Source organism: Camellia sinensis, chromosome 10, assembly GCF_055761805.1.
Source record: "Camellia sinensis isolate YWXY chromosome 10, ASM5576180v1, whole genome shotgun sequence".
Taxonomy (NCBI): Eukaryota; Viridiplantae; Streptophyta; class Magnoliopsida; order Ericales; family Theaceae; genus Camellia; species Camellia sinensis.
In genome coordinates this window covers 79,248,414-79,269,875 of record NC_138970.1, presented here as the reverse complement: position 1 = coordinate 79,269,875, position 21,462 = coordinate 79,248,414, and the positions used below count along the sequence as shown (strand labels likewise).

At 33.1% G+C, this 21,462-nt stretch overlaps 1 protein-coding gene and 1 long non-coding RNA gene across 4 annotated transcripts; both read left to right on the top strand.

Annotated features, from left to right (window-relative positions):
* Window positions 1-510: 510 nt before the first annotated feature.
* LOC114262505 (putative 2-oxoglutarate-dependent dioxygenase SLC1) lies at window positions 511-4,720 on the top strand. Of its 3 annotated transcripts, none has more exons than XM_028202867.2 (5): window positions 511-561; window positions 641-968; window positions 2,286-2,533; window positions 3,309-3,693; window positions 4,378-4,720. In XM_028202867.2, the coding sequence occupies exons 2-5, from the start codon at window positions 672-674 to the stop codon at window positions 4,624-4,626; spliced, it is 1,179 nt and encodes a 392-aa protein (XP_028058668.1). In that variant the 5' UTR covers window positions 511-561; window positions 641-671; the 3' UTR covers window positions 4,627-4,720. The 3 variants fall into 3 exon arrangements, with proteins under 3 accessions (XP_028058668.1, XP_028058669.1, XP_028058667.1); XM_028202868.2 differs by having other exon boundaries at window positions 517-561; window positions 649-968; XM_028202866.2 differs by having other exon boundaries at window positions 529-968.
* Window positions 4,721-15,519: 10,799 nt separating this feature from the next.
* LOC145801664 (uncharacterized) lies at window positions 15,520-17,642 on the top strand. The gene is made up of 3 exons (XR_014343298.1): window positions 15,520-15,808; window positions 16,439-16,515; window positions 17,346-17,642. It is a non-coding gene; the product is annotated as an uncharacterized LOC145801664 (long non-coding RNA).
* The last annotated feature ends 3,820 nt before the right edge of the window (window positions 17,643-21,462 follow it).

Genomic DNA, 21,462 nt, shown 5'->3' with positions numbered 1-21,462 from the left:
AAAAAAATAATGATGATCCATGATGACCTGAAAGAGACCTCACTTGTGATAAGGTTATATGCATAAAAGTCAGCTCATGTATGATGTATCCCACCACCATTTATGTGAGAAATAGAAAGAGAAAGAGAAAGAGAATGAGACCATTAATGTCTGTGAGAGAGAGAGAGAGAGAGAGAGAACAAGGAAAGAGGACAAGGGGTAGCAGTTGAAACTTTTGTAGCAATGGAATGGAAGCGTGTCTATTGTCAGCATATTGTCAACGGTTTTGTCATACAAAACAGCAATGTTATGTATAAAAAAATAACATAAAAAAAATTTAAAATATATGAATCAAATTTATTTTAAATGTAAATCATATAAAATTGAGAAAACTCAAACCCAAGCCGGTTTCTGAAAACTGGCTTCTGTTTTGAGCCCCCCTTGTTTTCCTGTTTCTGAAAACTGACTTCTGTTTTGAGTCCCACTTGTTTTAAATCTCCTATAAATACATCATTCTCTTCTCAAAATTCCCACTTCATCCCAGTCTTGGTTTCAGTCTCTCTCTCTCTCTTGAAGAACAAGGTTAGTAACACATTTCCTAAACCCTCTCTCTCTCTCTCTCTTGTTGACATACATGGAACATACATATGTATTGTTACAGTTTAACAGGTATATATAGTGAGGGAGAAGATATGTCTCCTACAATGGCGATAATAGTTGAGACAAGGAAGGAGGATGATGAGTTAGAAAGCCAATATCAGAAAGGTGTGAAGCATTTGTCAGATAATGGGATTGAAAAACTTCCAAATAAGTACATACTGCCTGTTTCGGAGAGGCCTAATTTATTATTAATCAAGGAATTAGCATATGCATGCAAGCACAACAACCTTACGTTGCCAGTCATTGATTTTGCTGAGTTGCAAGGTCCCAATCGCTCCCAAGCCCTCAACTCCCTTGCAAATGCTTGTGAACACTATGGATTTTTTCAGGTGGGTTCCCAACTCCCTAGTTTTAGATTTTCTATCAGCAAAACGAAACATTTATTGATGAAAATTCAATGTAAAAACAAACACCAATACTAACATCAATCAAGAAGAGATAAGTGCAATAAATATCCTAAGAACGCTATCCAAGTTTTAGATAATTTAACCTTTGACAATGATTTACATTTATCATGGCAAACCTATGGAAATTAATGCTAGTTAGAATTATTGTCGTCATGAAAACTTAAAAAAATTACTTTTATGACAAAATTTTGAAAAATATCATCCATAAATGCTCTTTAAAGAATAAAATAGTTTGATGCCTAAAGGTTTATTTTTGGGGATAATTTAGATTTTGCCCCCATTATATTTGATCACTTTCCCACTTTGATCTTTCATATGTCAAGTTTTTTTTTCATTTTATTCCTAAAACTAATTTATATTCAAAATTGGATAGAAAATGTCACAATAACTGTCATATAATATAAAAAATATATTATTATGCTAGAATTTAAATTTATGTCAGAGTTATGAGTTATATATAATAAAATATTTTTTTGACACATGGCTGTCAATGCGTCATTTTCTATCTAATTTTGAACATAAATTAGTTTTAGGAGTAAAATAGAAAAATTTTGAAACATAAAAGGGTCAAAATGAAAAAAATAAAAAATAAATAAAATAAAATAAAATTAAAGACTAAAGTGAGAAAGTAACCAAACATAAAAGGGATAAAATGTAATTTACCACTAATTTTTTAAACAAAAATTTTAATCTCAAATGGATAGTATTAATTCATCACTAAATATTTAATTTCGTTACTAAAAATATATTAATGATACTTTTGACAATTAAAATATTTTCTCACAAAAAAGTAATTTCGTTTTTTTTTTTTTTAATCTTAATTTGTTACACCAATTAAATTTCAAGGTTTTTTTTATTATTATTTTTAACCCACCTCTTACGTAGTAGGATCATGCGTTTGTTGTGTAGACCAATGAGGAGGTGAATTGTGATGACAAATGTCATTTTTTTTTTTATTTCAAAATACAAAAAATATCATAACCTTCCTAATTTTGGAAGGGTTTCACACATAACATATTTACTGTCTTTCCAAAAAGTCTATGTACACAGATAGTACCGAACACAAAATATATATATACATAAGATAAGATAAGATGTTCATATTTATATACACGAACATTTTGAGTTATATTTGTATTTTATTTTGTGAAATTCGTTGTGTATGTATAGTGGTGTTGATATTGTGATATTGATGATGATGAGAGAGTGTTTTTTTTTTTATGGAAATTAATGGTGCAGCTAGTAAATCATGGAATTCATAGTGAAGTGATGAGGAGGATGATGGAAGTGAGTGAAAGGTTCTTTGAGCTGCCATTTGAGGAAAGAGAGAAGTACATGAGCTCAAATATGTACGCCCCAGTTCGTTATGGAACAAGCTTTAACCAAACAAAAGATGGTGTCTTTAGTTGGAGAGACTTTTTGAAGCTAATGTGTCATCCCTTACCAGACATGCTTCCTCATTGGCCTTCTTCTCCCTTGGACTTTAGGTGAGAATTCATTCATTTATCAACAACAAATACTTAATTACTCTCTCTCTCTCTCTCTCTCTCTCTCTCTCTCTCTCTCTCTCTCTCTCTCTCTCACACACACACACACACACACACCAGCTGTATGCCTTGAGCCTGAGGTTGGGGGTTAATTTATTCCATATTCTCAAATAATTCATGTTAATATAAGGATATATTAGTTATTTGGGGGCAAAATAATTATTTTGGAATGAGCTGTTGTCACGCAACTCCAATTGAGCTGCCAAATTTCATCCTAAAACCAAATTTTGCCAATTGAGTAAGCGCTCGTTTGGGAATTAATTATTTTAGTTGATTTTATAATTTTTTATAAAATAAATAAATAAATAAATAAATAAATAAAAATAATGATATGACAATTTGTAATAATTTTTTGGTTAAAACCCACATTTCCAAACAAGGCCTAAACAAAAGCCAAACCCTCTCTAATATAGAGGGTTTAACCAAAAAGTAAGTAGGTTAACATGAATAGTTTTGTTAATGAGTGTCCTTAAAGTATTTGATAATAAACTTGAAATATTCGTACGTACTACACGGCACGTACAATATACAATATACAATCAATTTAAACATTATTAACCAATGCCTTTAACACACTCGTTAACCAAACTCATATATGAATAAATTATTGTGTCATTAGTACAATAGTTTTGTTTTGTACTTGTCTATGAATATATTATATATCAATCTAAGTAATTAGGGATTTTAATTGGTTTGTCTCACTATTGAAAAACAGGAAATTGGCGGTTACCTACGCAAATGAAAACAAATACTTATTCCTGAAGTTAATGGAAGCCATTGAAGAGAGCCTTGGACTAACAACAACAACCACCAAGAACAAGAAGACAGATGATAGTGATGGTGATGGTGATGGTGATGGTGATGGTGATGATATTTTAGAAGAACTGAAAGATGGAAGCCAGCTAATGGTAGTCAACTGCTACCCACCATGCCCAGAACCCCATTTGACACTGGGAATGCCGCCTCACTCTGACTATGGCTTCCTCACTCTTCTTCTTCAAGATGAGGTTCCAGGTCTCCAGATTCAGTTCCAACAAAAATGGCTCACCATTGAACCCATCCCCAATTCTTTCGTCGTCAACGTGGGCGATCACCTTGAGGTCTGTTTCTCATTCTCAATTCAAAATCCCAACAATATTCCATACCATTAGCTTTACGTATTAGAATATATGGTTCTAAAATAGTAGTAATGGAAATACATAATATATGGTTCTAAAATAGTAGTAATGGAAATACAAATCAGTACTAGTTGCGATATAGCAGTATTGTAAGTATTGAGTTGATAACCTCCTGATACCAATACACTCTAGTATGACTCTGGTTTGATGTGAGGAATAAAAATTGCATGTGTACCGGTTGATTCGTGATATTTATCATGTCATAGTCAATTCAGGACCAATTCATAGCAATATGGGGGAAATTCACAATGGCATCATCTAATTTTTTATAAATACTGATACTCTCAATATTGTTACATCACTACCAATATTATTATTTAAAACCTTTGAATGATACATATCAAGAATCTGGTAATGTGATGGAGAAGCCCCAAAATGTTTTAAAACTTTACTGATATGTGTCGACTGATTCGTATAGAAGTTGATTAAAATACTCAAAATTTAAACTATGATACTAATACATATCGATTCATATGAATTTGAAATCAATAGACATTAATATATTTGTGAGAAATTGGCCGATTCAATATGGATATTTAGAACTCTTTTTTATATTTAATTATGTATACTAATAAGATGATTATTTCGTGCTTAATTTTGTGACAGATATTTAGCAATGGAAGGTACAAAAGTGTGTTACATAGAGCTATAGTGAACCCTACAAAGTCAAGGATTTCTGTGGCTTCTTTGCACAGTGTTCCTCTCAAGACTATTCTAAGGCCATCCCCAAAACTCATCACTAAAGCAAATCCAAGGCGTTACATGGACACTGATTTTGCTACTTTCCTCCAGTATGTTTCATCTTGTGAGCCCAAGACCAAGAATTTCCTTGATTCTAGGAAATTAAATGGATAAGCATATGTGCTTTGACTTTTGTAGCATTAATTCCATTAGTTTGTGTAAGAGGAAGTGTAGCATTATGAAAGCTTTTGCATTAGTTTCATCTATGCATTTCCATCTCATTCTGAATTGTAGGGGTTGTTTGGGAATGCACTAAATACGTGCACTTATTTGATAAGTACATTTATTTAGGTCACATAATTTTTCTATTTCTTTAAATATTTTTTTGTAAAAAATCAAAAAAATATATTAAATAAACAAATCCCAAACAACCTATAATTATTTGCCTTTTCTCTTCCTAAGCCATGTATGTAGCTTATGTTAAAATCTTCCTAAGCCAGAGTGTGACCTACACGATTTAGATCTTGTTGCTGAGGTTAGAGATCTTGATGACTCAGAAAAAGCTAGAAGAAGGGAGGTCAAAGGCGAGGTGTAGAGACTGAGCAAAATGGTGGAGAGAATGTAGCTACGAAGTTAAGAATGAATTGGGCTATGAAGGGAGATAAGAATACAAGATTTTTTCATATTATGACGAAATGTAGGCAAACAAGGAATGAAATCAACTCAATTACAAAGGGAGATGTGGTATATGAAGAACCTTGTCATGTGAAGAGAAAAGTATTTGAGCATTTCAAAGATCATTTTGCTGAGGACTGGGAAGTGAGACCTGAACTAGGAGGGTCCTTCAAATTAGTACAAGGAAGTTGTGGTTTTAAAATGCTGGAAGCAGTGTTACAGAAACTAAGATTAAGGTTGCAGTGATGGAATGTTATGGGAACAAAGCACCAGGGCCAGATGGTTTTAATATGGGTTTCAGTTGCTCTCCCAAAATGATTGGAAGTTATCATGTAAAAACAATGCATTCTGTACCCTAAAAGGTTTAGGACCCCAGTCCCTTTCATCCTTCATCAGTAGGAGGGGACTGTGATCAGATATCAACCTTGGCAGTCCCCAAAGTTTCAATTTGAAAACCTTAAGCCACTTTGGATCTACTAACACTCTGTTAATTTTACTCCACTTTTCACCTTCTCTTAAATTGCAAACTTCCTTCCAAACAATGGACCACCAGCTACTGTTATGGTGGGCAAGAGGGAAGATGAAAAAGATGAAAAGGAAGATTTGGAGTGCTATCCTATCCCACTGGCTGTATTGCGGTCAATTTGGAAACTTAGAAACGAATGCATCTTCAAATCATCTACTCTAAATAAAGCTGAGTTATGTGAGTTGATTAAGATCAGGTTAGCTTTGTGGTCGAGTCCACACTTGAAGGGATGTGGCTTTCATTTTTTAATCAATGATTTCATCTTTAATTTGAGTCAGATTAGGTTGTGTTTGGGAGGAGCTTTGGTGTTTTGAGTTGGGTGGAGCTTTCTTGTATTGTGGCTGTGTAGCTCGGATTGTTTTTGCTTTGTTGGTGTCATGTTTGTTTGTTGGTGTCTCTCACCAACTTGGGGCTGTGCTACCATATGATTAGATAGTCTTCACGGTACCAATATAGTTGGGATGGTGCAGGCCTATTGTGATACTCTTTGCACTTTCTCCTATCTGTCGATGTAATCTTTATGGTTGTACATTTTTTCATCAATGGATTTTTCTTTGGCTGATCAAAAAAAAAAAAAAAAAAAATGTAGCTTATGTTAAAAATTTGTATCCATCTATTCAAAATCAATAAGTGAGGGGACTTAAGGGTGGTAAAATAGGGACGGTTAAGGCCTTGTTTGGGAAGTTGATTATTTTAGTTGGTTATTTAGCTTTTTAGCTATTTTAATCTAACTAAAATAGTTGTGTTTGAGAAATTGATTAGAGTTTTTTTTTTTTTTTTTGTAATTGATTTGATGGTTGTGAGAAAAAAAAAGTAAAATAATTATGAGTTGGATGTGACATTTTGTGTTATTGATTATTATAGCCTATGTTGTCTTTTAGTAGGTTATTTTAGCCCAATTCTCTTCCCAAACACCCCCTAAGGGGGTAAACATGGTGATAGTAAATTGATGCAAAATTAGCTTATCCTAATTGAAAATTTAAATTTAATAAAATTAGAAAATGAGGAGAGTTAATTGTTGTAAAGTGTGATTTTTTTTTTTTTTATCAATCAATAGCAAAGTAATTACAATTTTATGAGAAATATTTATATCATCAAACAGACTACTAGTCTACAATAGTTAAAAAGTCAAAATGTATCAAATTTCTTTTCATAGAAGTTGAACCCGATAGTAGAGTAATTATAATTTTATGAAAAATATTTATATCATCAAACAGACTACTAGTCTACAATAGTTAGAAAGTAAAAATGTATCAAATTTCTTTTCATAGAAGTTGAAGCCGATAGTAGACTAATTACAATTTTATAAAAAAATATTTATATCATCAAACAGACTACTAATCTACAATAGTTAGAAAGTTAAACTGTATCAAATTACTTTTGATAGAAGTTAAACCTAAGATTTCACACTACAGCACTACAAATGATGTTACACAACCACTTATGGTTGTAAAGTGTAAGTAGTTTATGAAAAAAGTGACATTTGACAATAATGGCCATATTTGTGTGGACAAACTAAATAAGGAAGGATTGTAATCTATCAAATTATTAATCCTGAGATATATATATATATATATATATAGTCCCTGGACTATTTAGTTAGAAAGAATGTGCATTTCATGTTTGTTTTTTTATGAGATTAGATATTTGGAAATGACTACCCTATTGAATCGAATGTTTGATTGGAATATTATGAAAAATGATAAATACTCAATAGACTATTTTACCATTTTCAATTGTTTACTAAGTAATAGCAATACTAAATCTGTCTTTCATATTTTAATTTTTTTTGGCTACATTAAATAAAAAATTATTTTATTTTATTTTATTTTTAAAAAATTAAATAAATAAAACATTAATAAAAATTTATGTTATTTTTAAAATAAAATTTAAAATAAATTTATTTTTAAAAAAATAAATATTAAATAATGAAATTAAATAAAAATCAATAAAAATTAAATAAAATATCAACAAAAATTTTAAATACAACATCTATAAAAATTTATATAAAAAATTAAATAAATAAACATCAATAAAAATTATCTTATTTTATTTTAAAATACAATAAATAATGAAATCAAATACTTAGAGAGCAAATGTATCATTTTGCAACTTAATCCCACCATTTCTATCTCACATACCCTAGGACATAATAGTCCATCATATATGAAATTCATAGTCTGGTGGGACTTCCTATAATATTCCTAACATTTCATCTAGAGCCAAACACACTCCTATGTTAAATTTCATTTAGGATATCTAAACCCAACTCCAAACCTGATAGTAGGTGTGACCAAACACCCCATTTCAACACACAAAAAAAAAAAAAAGAGAAGTGCAGATTTTTTTTTCTTCCTCATTGTCTTCATTCATCCTTCTCTAACTTCTCTCTACATTCTCTCTCATTTTTCCTTTACCTTCTTGGTGGCCAAACACCACACCCTTGCTCCACCCTTACACCACCACCTTAACCCACCATCTCCACCACCGCTGGCCACCTTATCTCGCCGGAAAAAGGGTCCGGTCGGCCACTCCTTAAATCCATCCGAAAATAGCACAATAGAAGTACCAATTCTAGATTTTTCTTAATCTTTTGAAGAATCAAAGCATGGGGTTTATTTTCTTGATGGATTAGAGGCTTGTAATTGATAAGAATCTTTCTCTAAAAGTTTAGTTTAAAGTTTTACATATTTTGAGTTAGAGATGATGAAATTTTTTTGTATTTTAGATCTATTATGATTTGGGGTTTTATTGTTGAATTTTATACTCTCAATTAGTTTCTATGAATGTTTTACATGTTGGAAAATGATCAATTTGATGGTTGTTTTGGAGATTATGATTTTGGGTTAATCTAGGGTTTGAATGTGATGTAAAAATTTGGAATTTTGGTGTTAGGAAATTTATATGTTGAAATTGATTTGATAAATGGTGGATTGGGTATCTCTATGTTCTATGGAGGAATTTTATAAATGATTGAAGAGATTTTACTTAAGTTTTTGAGTTTCTAAAAAATGTTGATTTTTGACTTTTGTAGTTAATTGATGGTGTTATTGTGCATATAAATTGATTGGATATTTAAAAAGTTACTAACTCAAACATGTACAAAGGATGGGTGTTGTGGAGATTGGATAAGTTATTTGTTTGGGTGACTTGAAGTTGGAGGAGTTCTTTAGCTTATTATTCCTTAGCATAATTTATTTAGGATCATTTTTGTAGATGTTGTAATTTTTCATTGAAAGCTTTTTCCTAATTTTAGGTCCTATTTTATTAATTGTTAGGATTTGAGGAAGACGTCTCTACACCTCTTGGAAATTAATTTGTAGAGTCTCAATCTACATTTTTGCTATTTTTGAAGGTGAGTATACTTACCATGGAAATTACCTTACCTCTATCTTTATTACAAAGTTTGAAGATAATTTTGAATTAAATGAAGCGAATGATACATTTCATCATGATATATGTATAAAAAGAAAAATCTATAGATCTATAAATCTATTGAGGCCAATGGTTGAGTTTAAATAAACATATGATTTCATTTGTCTAATGAAGCACTAATTTTTATGAGAATTTATTTAACTTGAGTCCTTCAAATTTTATGATGATGATGATTGAATGACAATGAAACGCTATTTGAGGGTATTTATTTTATTGATCATATAACCGAATATAGCCTTCAGGGCCACAAGGGGCCAAAATGCTTTGGGGTCCTGGGGACCGAAATGTTTTAAGGACCATAAGGGTCGTTGTATGGATAAGGGGTCCCGGGGACCGAAACATTGAAACAAGAATTGAAGTGCTACGATGACATGAGTTATGTTCCTATGGTTATGTTTTGGGTAACGGTACCGTCACCACCTAAGTCGCGAGGTAACGCGACCCTAAGGCTATGTAGTGGTTCGTATGATGGACATGAGATCTTAATGTATTGAAAAGTTGTATTTTTGTTTACTTTCATTATTCAAATGTATATTTTTTTTTTTCTGCCTTATGAGATTCCTTGGAAAAATCTTGATAACGTTTTATGAAAATTATATTTCAGCTTTTTTTTTTTATTTTGTATAAATTTCAGTCCAATTAAGCTCTTATGTTTATTATCTTTATTTTGAACCCAATTGGAAGGAGCAAGTTTTATAACTCCATGGTATTGGTATACTCATTGAGCTTTAGCTCATTCTTTTTAAATAATTTTTTTTTTTCAGATTCATAGACTTTTGTGTGGCTTGCCCCAACTTGAAAGACTAGAATTTTTTTTGAAGGATCAAAAGTGGGCATCTTGTAGTTGAGGTTTTGCTTAGGATCATTCTAGGATGTAAGTTTACCTTTTTTTTTTTTTTATGAAAGAGGTTGATTGTAAATAATTGCTCATGAAGTTGGATGTATTGATGGATTCGTGAATAGTATGTATTATTTTTGAGGAGGAAATGCTTGAGAACTATCTTGTAGCATGATAATACTTTTTTGTCTTTGAATAGATCATCTCATGCATGTTGGGCAATTGAAAGGTCTTATGCACTTTTGGTGATGTGGTGATGTGATGTAAGGATTATACAGGAATTGTGGTGTAAAGGTGCTATAGTGTTTGAGGTGTACCCTCTTGGCAGGGTTTTGCCTTGCCAAGATTGGGTCGTTACATTTTTTGTATCAGAGCATTAGGTTATGAATCTGTAGACTAGTTACTTTAGAATCAAAGTTGATAGGGTATTGTAGCTAGTAATTCGATTAGTGATGATGTTTAATAGCAATCCAGTATTCTAAGTTTTAATTGTCTTGTTATATAGGCGCGTATGGCAAGGCGAAAAGTTCATAAGAGTCGCCCCCTTATGGAAGTACTTGAGGCTGAGCAAGAGCCACATCTTAGTGTTGGAAATGAAGTTCCACCTCGGGTTCAGGAAGAAGAGATTGAACATGAATCGCATAATGAGAAAACTCAAGAGTCAAGTGCCAATCCAGAAGTGGGACATTCAGATAGAGTTGTACCACCAAGGGCTAACGTAGCTCCAGCATTTTTAGACCCTAGCGTGTAGCGCCTTTTAAAGTCAGTGGCTAGCCTAGCGGAGAGGCAAACTCACATCCTTGAACAACATAATGCAGCACAGTCTAGGCCATTTGTGCAACCTATAGAGAACCACCTCACTGCAATTTAGAGGTTCAAGAAGTTGGGGGCTCCATCATTTTCTGGATCGCCCAATCCTATGGAAGCAGAGGTCTGGTTAAGGAGGGTAGAGCAGATATTTTCTATGATGGAAGTATCAGACGGGCAGCGAGTTGCACTTGCTAGTTTTATGCTGGTGGAGGAGGCTGAATATTGGTGGGAGGCCACGCAACGCCTACTTACGGCAGGTGGCACCGAAGGATTGACCTGGAACCAATTCACTAAGGTTTTCAATGACAAGTACTTTCCAGCTACCTATCAGTATGAAAAAGAGAGAGAGTTCATTCGGCTAGAGCAAGGGGATTTGGCTGTAGCTCAGTATAAAGCTAAGTTCATTTCTTTTTCTCGTTTTGCCCTTTCGTTTGTGGATGACGAGCAGGTCAAATGTCGTCGTTTTACAGATGGGTTGGATTTGGACATCAAATCTCGTATCCGAGTATTGGGAATAACTAACTATTCGACCTTGGTTGATAAAGCCTTGACAGCTGAGAAAGATGTCATAGAAATGGAGTTAGCGGAACAACAGAAGAAGCGCCACCTTAGTTCATCCCATCATGAGAACACATCTAATAGACCATCAAAGAGAGGTAGTCATGGTTATGGTTCAGTCAAGAGCTCTAGTGCATATCAAAAAAAATAAAGAGCATCCCCCCCAACCCAAAGCATTTCTAATCAGCGTCATGGACAGTCTAGTGGGACATCATCTCAGTTTACTCGAAGTGTTTGCAAGCAATGTGGACAGGCACATACAGGCGTTTGTCATGCTAGTACCGACTTGTGTTTTCGTTGTGGCCAGAAGGGTCATTTGGTGAAAGATTACACAGTTCCTAAAATGACTAATTTGGGAGATACACGAGCTTGCTTCAATTGCGGACAACCTGGACATTTGGCTAGAGATTGCACACGAACCGCTTCATCTGCTAGTACTGGAGTTAGTAGTAATAGAATTTCAGGTACCGGCCAAGGGGGAGGTCAGGTTGGGACTAGGTTTGGCAAGCAGAATAAAGGAGGTGTTCAATCCGATAGACAAACCTCACAAGGGAGAGTTTTTGCTTTGACTCAGCGGGATGCTCAGGCTAATCCGGAGGTGGTGACAGGTATTATTTATGTGTTCCGTAGGGAGGCACATGTACTTATTGATCCGGGTTCTACACATTCTTTTGTATCTCTATCATTTTCTTTGCATGCTGATAAACCTATTGAACCTCTAGGCTATTGTTTATCGATTACTACTCCTATTGGGGATTGTGTTATAATTGAGGAGGTATATCGTGGTTGTGTATTACAGTTGGGAGATGGGGAGATGGTAGCGGATTTATTGCCTTTAGAGATGCTTGATTTTGATTTGATTTTGGGAATGGATTGGTTGGCTTCTTACCATGTTTCGGTGGATTGTTATAGGAAAGAGGTAGTATTTTCCAATTTTTGGGGAACCTGAATTTAGATTTTGTGGAGATCGATATGCATCCCCATCTTATGTTATTTCTGCTATTACCGCTAGAAAAATGCTTAAGAAGGGGTGCCAGGGATACTTAGACTATGTGGTTGACTCTGAATTGAGTGGTCGAAGACTGGAGGATATACCAATTATGTGTGACTTCGTAGATGTTTTTCCCATGAACTACCTAGATTACCCCCAGATCGAGAAATTGAGTTTGCTATTGACTTAATTCCTGGAACTGCCCCAATTTCTAGTGCACCTTACCGTATGGCCCCAGCGGAACTTAAAGAGCTTAAGATGCAATTGAAAGAGTTATTGGATAAAGGCTTCATTAGGCCAAGTGTCTCGCCTTGGGGATCACCTGTGTTATTTGTGAAGAAAAAAGATGGCACCATGAGATTGTGCATTGACTATCGGCAGTTGAATAAGGTCACGGTGCGTAATAAATATCCTTTGCCTCGTATAGATGATTTATTTGATCAACTTCAGGGAGCATGTGTGTTCTCCAAAATCGATCTCAGATCAGGGTATCACCAACTTAAGATTAAGAAAGAAGACATACCAAAAACTACTTTTCGAACTCGCTACGGCCATTATGAATTTCTTGTTATGCCTTTTGGTCTAACTAATGCCCCCGCCGCATTTATGGACCTTATGAATAGAGTGTTTCAACCATACCTTGACCAATTTGTGATTGTATTTATTGATGACATACTTGTTTATTCCAAGAGTCAAGAGGATCATCAACAACACTTACAGGTGGTATTGCAGACTTTACAAGAAAGGAAATTGTATGCGAAGTTTAGCAAATGTGAGTTTTGGTTAGATCGTGTCGTATTTTTGGGGCATGTGATTTCAGGTGAAGGTATTTTTGTGGATCCGAAGAAAATAGAGGCTGTGGTGAATTGGGATCATCCTACTAACGTAATCGAGGTGAGGAGCTTTTTAGGGCTGGCAGGCTACTATCGTAGATTTGTAGAGGGGTTTTCATTGATTGCGGCACCATTAACACATTTGACCTGTAAGAATACCAAATTTGAGTGGACGGAGAATTGTGAAAAGAGTTTTCAAGAACTAAAGAAGTGATTAACTTATGCCCCAATGCTTACTATTCCATTAAGTGGTGAAGGATTTATCGTTTACAGTGATGCCTCTGATCAAGGGCTCAGTTGTGTGTTGATGCAACATGGAAAGGTAGTGGCCTATGCATCTAGACAATTGAAGAACCATGAACGCAATTATCCCACCCATGATTTAGAGCTCGCAGCAGTTGTTTTTGCTTTAAAGTTGTGGAGACATTATTTATATGGGAAAAAAATGTGAGATATATACCGATCATAAGAGTTTGAAATATTTATTCACACAAAGGGATTTAAATTTGAGACAAAGGAGATGGGTTGAACTGATTAAGGACTATGACTGCACCATTAATTATCATCCAGGAAAAGCTAATTTGGTGGCCGATGCTCTTAGCCGAAAATCTACAGGGAGATTAACTCACATTCAGGGAATTCAATTTAGTTTCTTACATGAAATAAAATCTATTGGAGTTGATCTAGCAGTTGGGAAGTCAGGATCCTTGTTAGCTACAATTAAAGTGAGGCCTTTGTTGGTGGGTCGCATTCGAGAAGCCCAAGGAAAAAACTCAGTTTTGGAGAAGACCCGAGCTCGAGTGAAAGATAGTACTCTGTCAGACTTTATTATTAAAGAAGATGGTGTGTTGATGTTTAAAAATCGATTATGTGTTCCAAATGAGCCCGAGATAAAAAGGGAGATATTAGATGAGGCCCATAATTCACCTTATGCAATGCATGCCGGGAGTACAAAGATGTATCGAAATTTAAGAGAAAGTAATTGGTGGCCAAATATGAAGAGAGAGATAGCAAAATTTGTGTCAAGGTGTTTGGTATGTCAGCAGATTAAAACAGAGCATCAACGCCCAGCCGGTTTACTTCAACCTCTTCTTATACCTGAATGGAAATGGGAGCATATCACCATGGATTTTGTTTCGGGCCTACCTCGCACACAGAAAGGGCATGACTCTGTTTGGGTTGTTGTAGATAGGTTGACCAAATCTGCACACTTTTTGGCTACTAAGAAAAACTTTTCACTTGATTGATTAGCAAAATTTATGTGGATGAAATTGTGAGATTGCATGGTGTGCCGGTATCTATTGTTTCAGACAGAGACTCGCGCTTCACATCCCACTTTTGGCCTAGTCTTCAAAATGCCTTGGGTACTAAATTGAGATTCAGTACAGTTTTTCACCCCCAAACCGACGAGCAATCCGAGAGGACAATTCAAACGTTAGAAGACATGTTGAGAGCTTGTGTCCTAGATTTTCGAGGTAGTTGGGATGAACACTTGACCTTAATAGAATTTGCATATAATAATAGTTATCAATCAAGTATTGGAATGGCTCCCTATGAAGCTTTATATGGGCGAAGATGTAGAACTCCAGTATGTTGGGATGAGGTTAGAGAGAGAAAATTGTTAGGGCCAAAGATTGTTCAAATTACTACCGATAAAGTGCATATTATTCAAGAAAGGTTGAAGGCGGCTCAAAGTAGACAAAAGAGCTATGCAGATAATCGGATGAGGGATTTGGAATTTCAAGTGGGAGATCATGTATTTTTACGAATCTCACCATGGAAGGGAGTGATGCGATTTGGTAAGAAAGGCAAACTAAGTCCAAGGTATATTGGGCCATTTGAGATACTAGAGCGCATTGGCAAGACTGCTTATCGTTTGGCCTTACCACCTAATCTATCTCGCATTCACAATGTGTTTCATGTATCCACGTTGAAGAAGTACTTGCCTGACCCATCACACGTGTTAGATTTCCAACCAATCCAACTCAAGGATGATTTGTCTTATGAAGAGGAAGCCATAGAGATTGTGGACATGAAGGATCAAGTACTATGTTCCAAGACTATACCACTAGTAAAGGGATTGTGGAAAAATCATGCTTTGGAGGAAGCTACTTGGGAGCGGGAGGATGATATGAAAATTCGATATCCACATCTTTTTCAATGTATGAACTAGACTAAATAAATAAATAAATTTCGTGGACGAAATTTTCCTTTAGGGGGGGTAGAATTATAATATTCCCAACATTTCATCTAGAGCCAAACACACTCCTATGTTAAACTCCATTTAGGATATCTAAACCCAACTCCAAACTTGATAGTAGGTGTGACCAAACACCCCATTTCAACACAAAAAAAAAAAAAAAAAAAAAAAAAGAGAAGTGCAGATTTTTTTTTCTTCTTCGTTGTCTTTATTCATCATTCTCTAACTTCTTTCTACATTCTCTCTCATTTTTCCTTTACCTTCTTGGTGGCCAAACACCACACCCTTGCTCCACCCTTACACCACCACCTTAACCCACCATCTCCACCACCGCCGGCCACCTTATCTCGTCGGAAAAGGGTCCGGTCGGCCACTCCTTAAATCCATCCGAAAATAGCACAATAGAAGTACCAACTCTAGATTTTTCTTAATCTTTTGAAGAATCAAAGCATGGGGTTTATTTTCTTGATGGATTAGAGGCTTGTAATTGGTAAGAATCTTTCTCTAAAAGTTTAGTTTAAAGTTTTACATATTTTGAGTTAGAGATGACGAAATTTTTTTGTATTTTAGATCTATTATGATTTGGGGTTTGATTGTTGAATTTTATACTCTCAATTAGTTTCTATGAATGTTTTACATGTTGAAAAATGATCAATTTGATGGTTGTTTTGGATATTAAGATTTTGGGTTAATCTAGGGTTTGAATGTGATGTAAAAATTGGGGATTTTGGTGTTAGGAAATTTATATGTTGAAATTAATTTTATAAATGGCGGATTGGGTATCTCTATGTTCTATGGAGGAATTTTATAAATGATTGAAGAGATTTTACTTAAGTTGTTGAGTTTATGAAAAATGTTGATTTTTGACTTTTGTAGTTAATTGATGGTGGTATTGTGCATATAAATTGATTGGATATTTAAAAAGTTACTAACTCAAAGATGTACAAAGGATGGGTGTTGTGGAGATTGGATAAGTTATTTGTTTGGGTGACTTGAAATTGGAGGAGTTCTTTAGCTTGTCATTCCTTAGCATAATTTATTTAGGATCATTTTTGTAGATGTTGTAATTTTTTATTGAAAGCTTTTTCCTAATTTTAGGTCCTATTTTATTAATTGTTAGGATTGGAGGAAGGCGTCTCTACACCTCTTGGGAATTAATTTGTAGAGTCTCAATCTACACTTTTGCTATTTTTGGAGGTGAGTATACTTACCATGGAAATTACCTTACCTCTATCTTTATTACAAAGTTTGAAGATAATTTTGAATTAAAGGAAGCGAATGATACATTTCATCATGATATATGTATAAAAAAAAAATCTATAAATCTATTGAGACCAATGATTGAGTTTAAATAAATATATGATTTCATTTGTATAATGAAGCACTAATTTTTATGAGAATTTATTTAACTTGAGTCCTTCAAATTTTATGATGATGATGATTGAATGACAATGAAACGCTATTTGAGGGTATTTATTTTATTGATCATATAACCGAATATAGCCTTCGGGGCCACAAGGGCCAAAATGCTTTGGGGTCCTGGGGACCGAAATGTTTTAAGGACCATAAGGGTCGTTGTATGGATAAGGGGTCCCGAGGACCGAAACATTGAAACAAGAATTGAAGTGCTACGATGACATGAGTTATGTTCCTATGGTTATGTTTTGGGTAACGGTACCGTCACCACCTATGTCGCGAGGTAACGCGACCCTAAGGCTATGTAGTGGTTCGTATGATAGAAAAGATGTATTGAAAAGTTGTATTTTTGTTTACTTTCATTATTCAAATGTATTTTTTTTTTTTTTTTTTGCCTTATGAGATTCCTTGGAAAAATCTTGATAACGTTTTATGAAAATTATATTTCATCTTTTTTTATTTTTATTTTGTATAAATTTCAGTCTAATTAATCTCTTATGTTTATTATCTTTATTTTGAACCCAATTGGAAGGAGCAAGTTTTATAACTCCATGGTATTGGTATACTCATTGAGCTTTAGCTCATTCTTTTTAAATAATTTTTTTTTTCAGATTCATAGACTTTTGTTTGGCTCGCCTCAACTCGGAAGACTAGAATTTTTTTTGAAGGATCAAAGGTGGGCATCTTGTAGCTGAGGTTTTGCTTAGGGTCATTCTAGGATGTAAGTTTACCTTTTATTTTTTTTTTATGAAGGAGGTTGATTGTAAATAATTGCTCATGAAGTTGGATGTATTGATGGATTCGTAAATAGTATGTATTATTTTTGGGGAGGAAATGCTTGGGAACTATCTTGTAGCATGATAATACTTTTTTGTATTTGAATAGATCATCTCATACATGTTGGGCAATTGAAAGGTCTTATGCACTTTTGGTGATGTGGTGATGTGATGTAAGGATTATACAGGAATTGTGATGTAAAGGTGCTATAGCGTTTGAGGTGCACCCTCTTGGCAGGGTTTTGCCTTGCCAAGATTGGGTCGTTACACTTCCGCCCTACAAATTCTCAAGCAAACAATAGATTCCATAAACGGACTGAATAAAGGGGCATTGTAATACATCAGACTATTAATCATGGGATATATAGTACCTAGATTATTTAGTTAAAAATTATGTATATCACATGTTTGTTTTCTCATGAGATTAGATATATAGAAAAGACTATCTTATTGAATCCAATGTTTGATTGAAATATTATGAAGAAATTCTACTTGCACCACAATTTTGTCTCTTTACATCTATTTTCTCATTACACCTTTAAAAAATAAGGGATGTTTTGCCATAACTCATTCCCATAGCCCATTTTTCTTGAAAAGGACAAACTCTAATTGTTTTGCTCATAAACTCCTCCAAAATAAAAAAATCTTGCAAGAATGACAAAAATTTTCAAATTTATATTTTGTGTGATAAATTTATCCCTTCACACCCACGCACTCTCTCTGTCTTTCTTCTATTTCTCTCCTTCAGTTTGTTTTTACTCTCTCTCTCTCTCTAAACTCTTTCTCTCTCTATCTCTTTATAAGAGCTCTCTCCTCTACCACCACCACCACTGTTTTCATTATCACTACCACTATCTCCACTACTATCACTACCATGATCACTACCTCCACCATCTCAACCACTGGCACCGTTTGTCACTGCCACCACCACCGTCTCAACCATCAGCGTCATTCAATACCACTATATGACCGACATCCACCATCATCACCCTTCACCTCCGAGACCTCAGATATGAGATTGACGACATCAAATCTGAAATCTATCGTCTTATATCTATATTCCCTCCCTCTATTTCTCTTTGTCTCGTCATGATACTCTATTTTTCAGATAATAAAAGTTTACTCTAGTTTGAACCAGATCTGAGGCAATATGTGTGCTCTCTCTATCTCTCTATTTCTCTATCTTTTTCTCTTTCTCTCTATATACATATATTTTTATTTTAGTACATTTTTTTGTCATTATCAGTTTGAATATTGATTTTGAGATCTCAAATGAAAATGTTATTTTAGTACATTCAATAGCGAAATAGTAAAATCTTATTCTAATATAGAGTAAAATTTTACTCTATGTAAGAGTTAAATTTTTGTTAACATTATTAATTCAACGTTTTGACTTATTTCTCATTTAATATCTATATGAATAATGGTAATAATTATAGTAAGTGTAGTAGTTAGTGATAACAATGGAAAAATTCACTATTTATATGTTTAAAGTAAATAGCAAAATTTTATTGTCTAAATTAACCGAGTAAAATTTTACTATCTAATAGAGTAAAATTTTACTGTCACCAGAGAATCTTGCCAGAAAATTTTCGCTGACCAGCAGTGGTTGCCGGAAATTGTCGCCGGTCGAGGTGATCAATGGTGGCCGGCGATGGTCAATGATGCCAAACAATGGTCAATGGTGGTTGTGGTAATGTAAGAAAATGATAGAAGTTGAGGGTATTATTGTCATGTTTTTAAAATATTTTGAATTTTGTCCTTAATGAATTAAATGTTTTTAGCTTGTCCTTTTGGCAAAAAAGTTTGAAATTGAGGGACTTATTACCAAAAATCCCTAAAAATAGTTGAAATTCTCATTACACCATTTATAATACCAAAACTAACCCTAAATTGAACCCTTTTCAAACAATTATAGATTTTTCTCATTGCACTTATTCTTTTTGAATTACTCTAGTGTTATATTATCGAACAAACTATATTTGTCCAGCCATCTGTTGTCGCATATTTACAGATTCACTTTTTTTAAAATATTAATTTTTTTTTCTAAATTTATGATGGGCGTATTCAGTTATACATGATCAAATAATTTAGATTATTCCGATGTCATATTACCAAACAAACTAAAATTTTTCAGCATCTGTGCTACACGTTTACAGATTTATTTTCCTCAAAACATCAAGAACCTATAAAAACATGAAGTGTACAAACATCCATAAAAACATTCATAAAATTTTTCAATACAAATATCTTCAAATTTGTTAATACAAACATTTATAGAAACACACTGAGATATTATCATAATATATCTATGTTGATATTTTCAATAGTTATTACATCAGGGTTGACAAGCGTACGAAATTGATCAACACGAGTAGTATATACTTTCTCCCATACATTAGTACACAGGTGATGAAAACGAATCTAATTACTTGCTTTCAGAGGTATTACATGACTAGGAAGCAGATAAATCTAACAAATCTCGCCTGTAATGAATTCATAACTGTACTTAAAAATACACTACTAGTCTTACTACAATGAATAGAAACATAATCCTTCAAAACAGAAAAAATAAAAATGTTAGAAAAATGATACTTAAAATGTTTAGCCGTGAGTTACCGGACATGTAATTTTTGTTTGGCAGTAGATTACTGAATAATTATTTTTTATTCGGTAGTGGATTACCGGATATGTATTTTTTGTTCAATAGTTTGATTCCAGGTTATTTGATTTTGTTTGGTTTTGGTACACCGAACAAAAGTTAAACATTCCTCTTAAAAAACAAAACAAAAACATAAAAATAAATAAACAAATAAATAAATAAATAAAATTTAAAAAAATTTAAAAAAAAATTAAAAAAATAACAAAGAAAAAAACTCATAATTGTACTTTTTTGCTAGTCCTTCGTCACCATTTATTTGTTCATTGCTTTATTTTATGATCAAAATATTATAATTCTCCTTTTTTGAAAATAGATGTATAGTAGAGAAGAAGAAATTGGAATGGAAGAAAAAAAAAAGTAGGGATTGAAGTGTAATGGGTGTAAAAAGATAATTAAATTTATTTAATTTTTATATTTTGTCCTTAAAGGTAATTTCATGCAAGAATAACATTGAAAAAAAAAAAAATCTCAAATGGAGGGTGTAACGGGATAAATATGTTGTGTAAGTAAAATTTCTCATATTATGAAGAAGGATAAATATTCAATTGACTATTTTACCATTTTTAATTGTTTACTAAATAATAATAATACTAAATTTTTCTTTTACATTTTAATATTTTTTTTGGCTATAATAAATAAAAAATTATTTTATATTATTTTTTAAAAATTAAATAAATTTATCTTTTTAATTAAATAAATAACACATCAATAGAAATTTATGTTATTTTAAAAATAATATTTTAAATAAATTTATTTTAAAAAATAATAAATATTAAATAATGAAATTAAATAAAAAATGAATAAAAATTAAATAATGAAATAAAATAAAATATCAACCAAAATTTAAAATAAAACATCCATAAAAAAAATCTATAAAAATTTATTTAAAAATTCAGTAAATAAACATCAATAAAAATTAAATAAAAAAAATTATTTTATTTTATTTTTTAATTGAGATTTTTATATATTTTTTTTATTTTAGTAAATACAATACATAATGAAATCAAATATTTGGAGGGTAAATGTGTCATTTTACAATTTAATCCCTTGGGATTTCAATGCCACCATTTCTATCCCATATCCCCTATAGTCCAACATATATGCGATTTATAGTCCGATGGGACTCCTAAGGGAGCTTCTATTTGCACACATAATATACATTTTTTGCACATCCTCCTTACTACACTTTTTGCACATCCTCTTCATTAAGTTTGTGTATAGAGTGGGTTGGTGTGTGTAAATAGAAGCTCCCGACTCCTAATCCGGCCTAGAAGTTCTCACCATTGTATC

What these genes read in the sequence shown, in the direction of transcription:
- LOC114262505 (XM_028202866.2), top strand. Translation starts at nt 627, where the DNA reads ATGTATTGTTACAGTTTAACAGGTATATATAGTGAGGGAGAAGATATG. An exon ending in TCTTCTCCCTTGGACTTTAG is followed by an intron (nt 2,534 to 3,308) that starts GTGAGAATTCAT and finishes ATTGAAAAACAG; the next exon opens with GAAATTGGCGGTTACCTACG. An exon ending in ACGTGGGCGATCACCTTGAG is followed by an intron (nt 3,694 to 4,377) that starts GTCTGTTTCTCA and finishes ATTTTGTGACAG; the next exon opens with ATATTTAGCAATGGAAGGTA.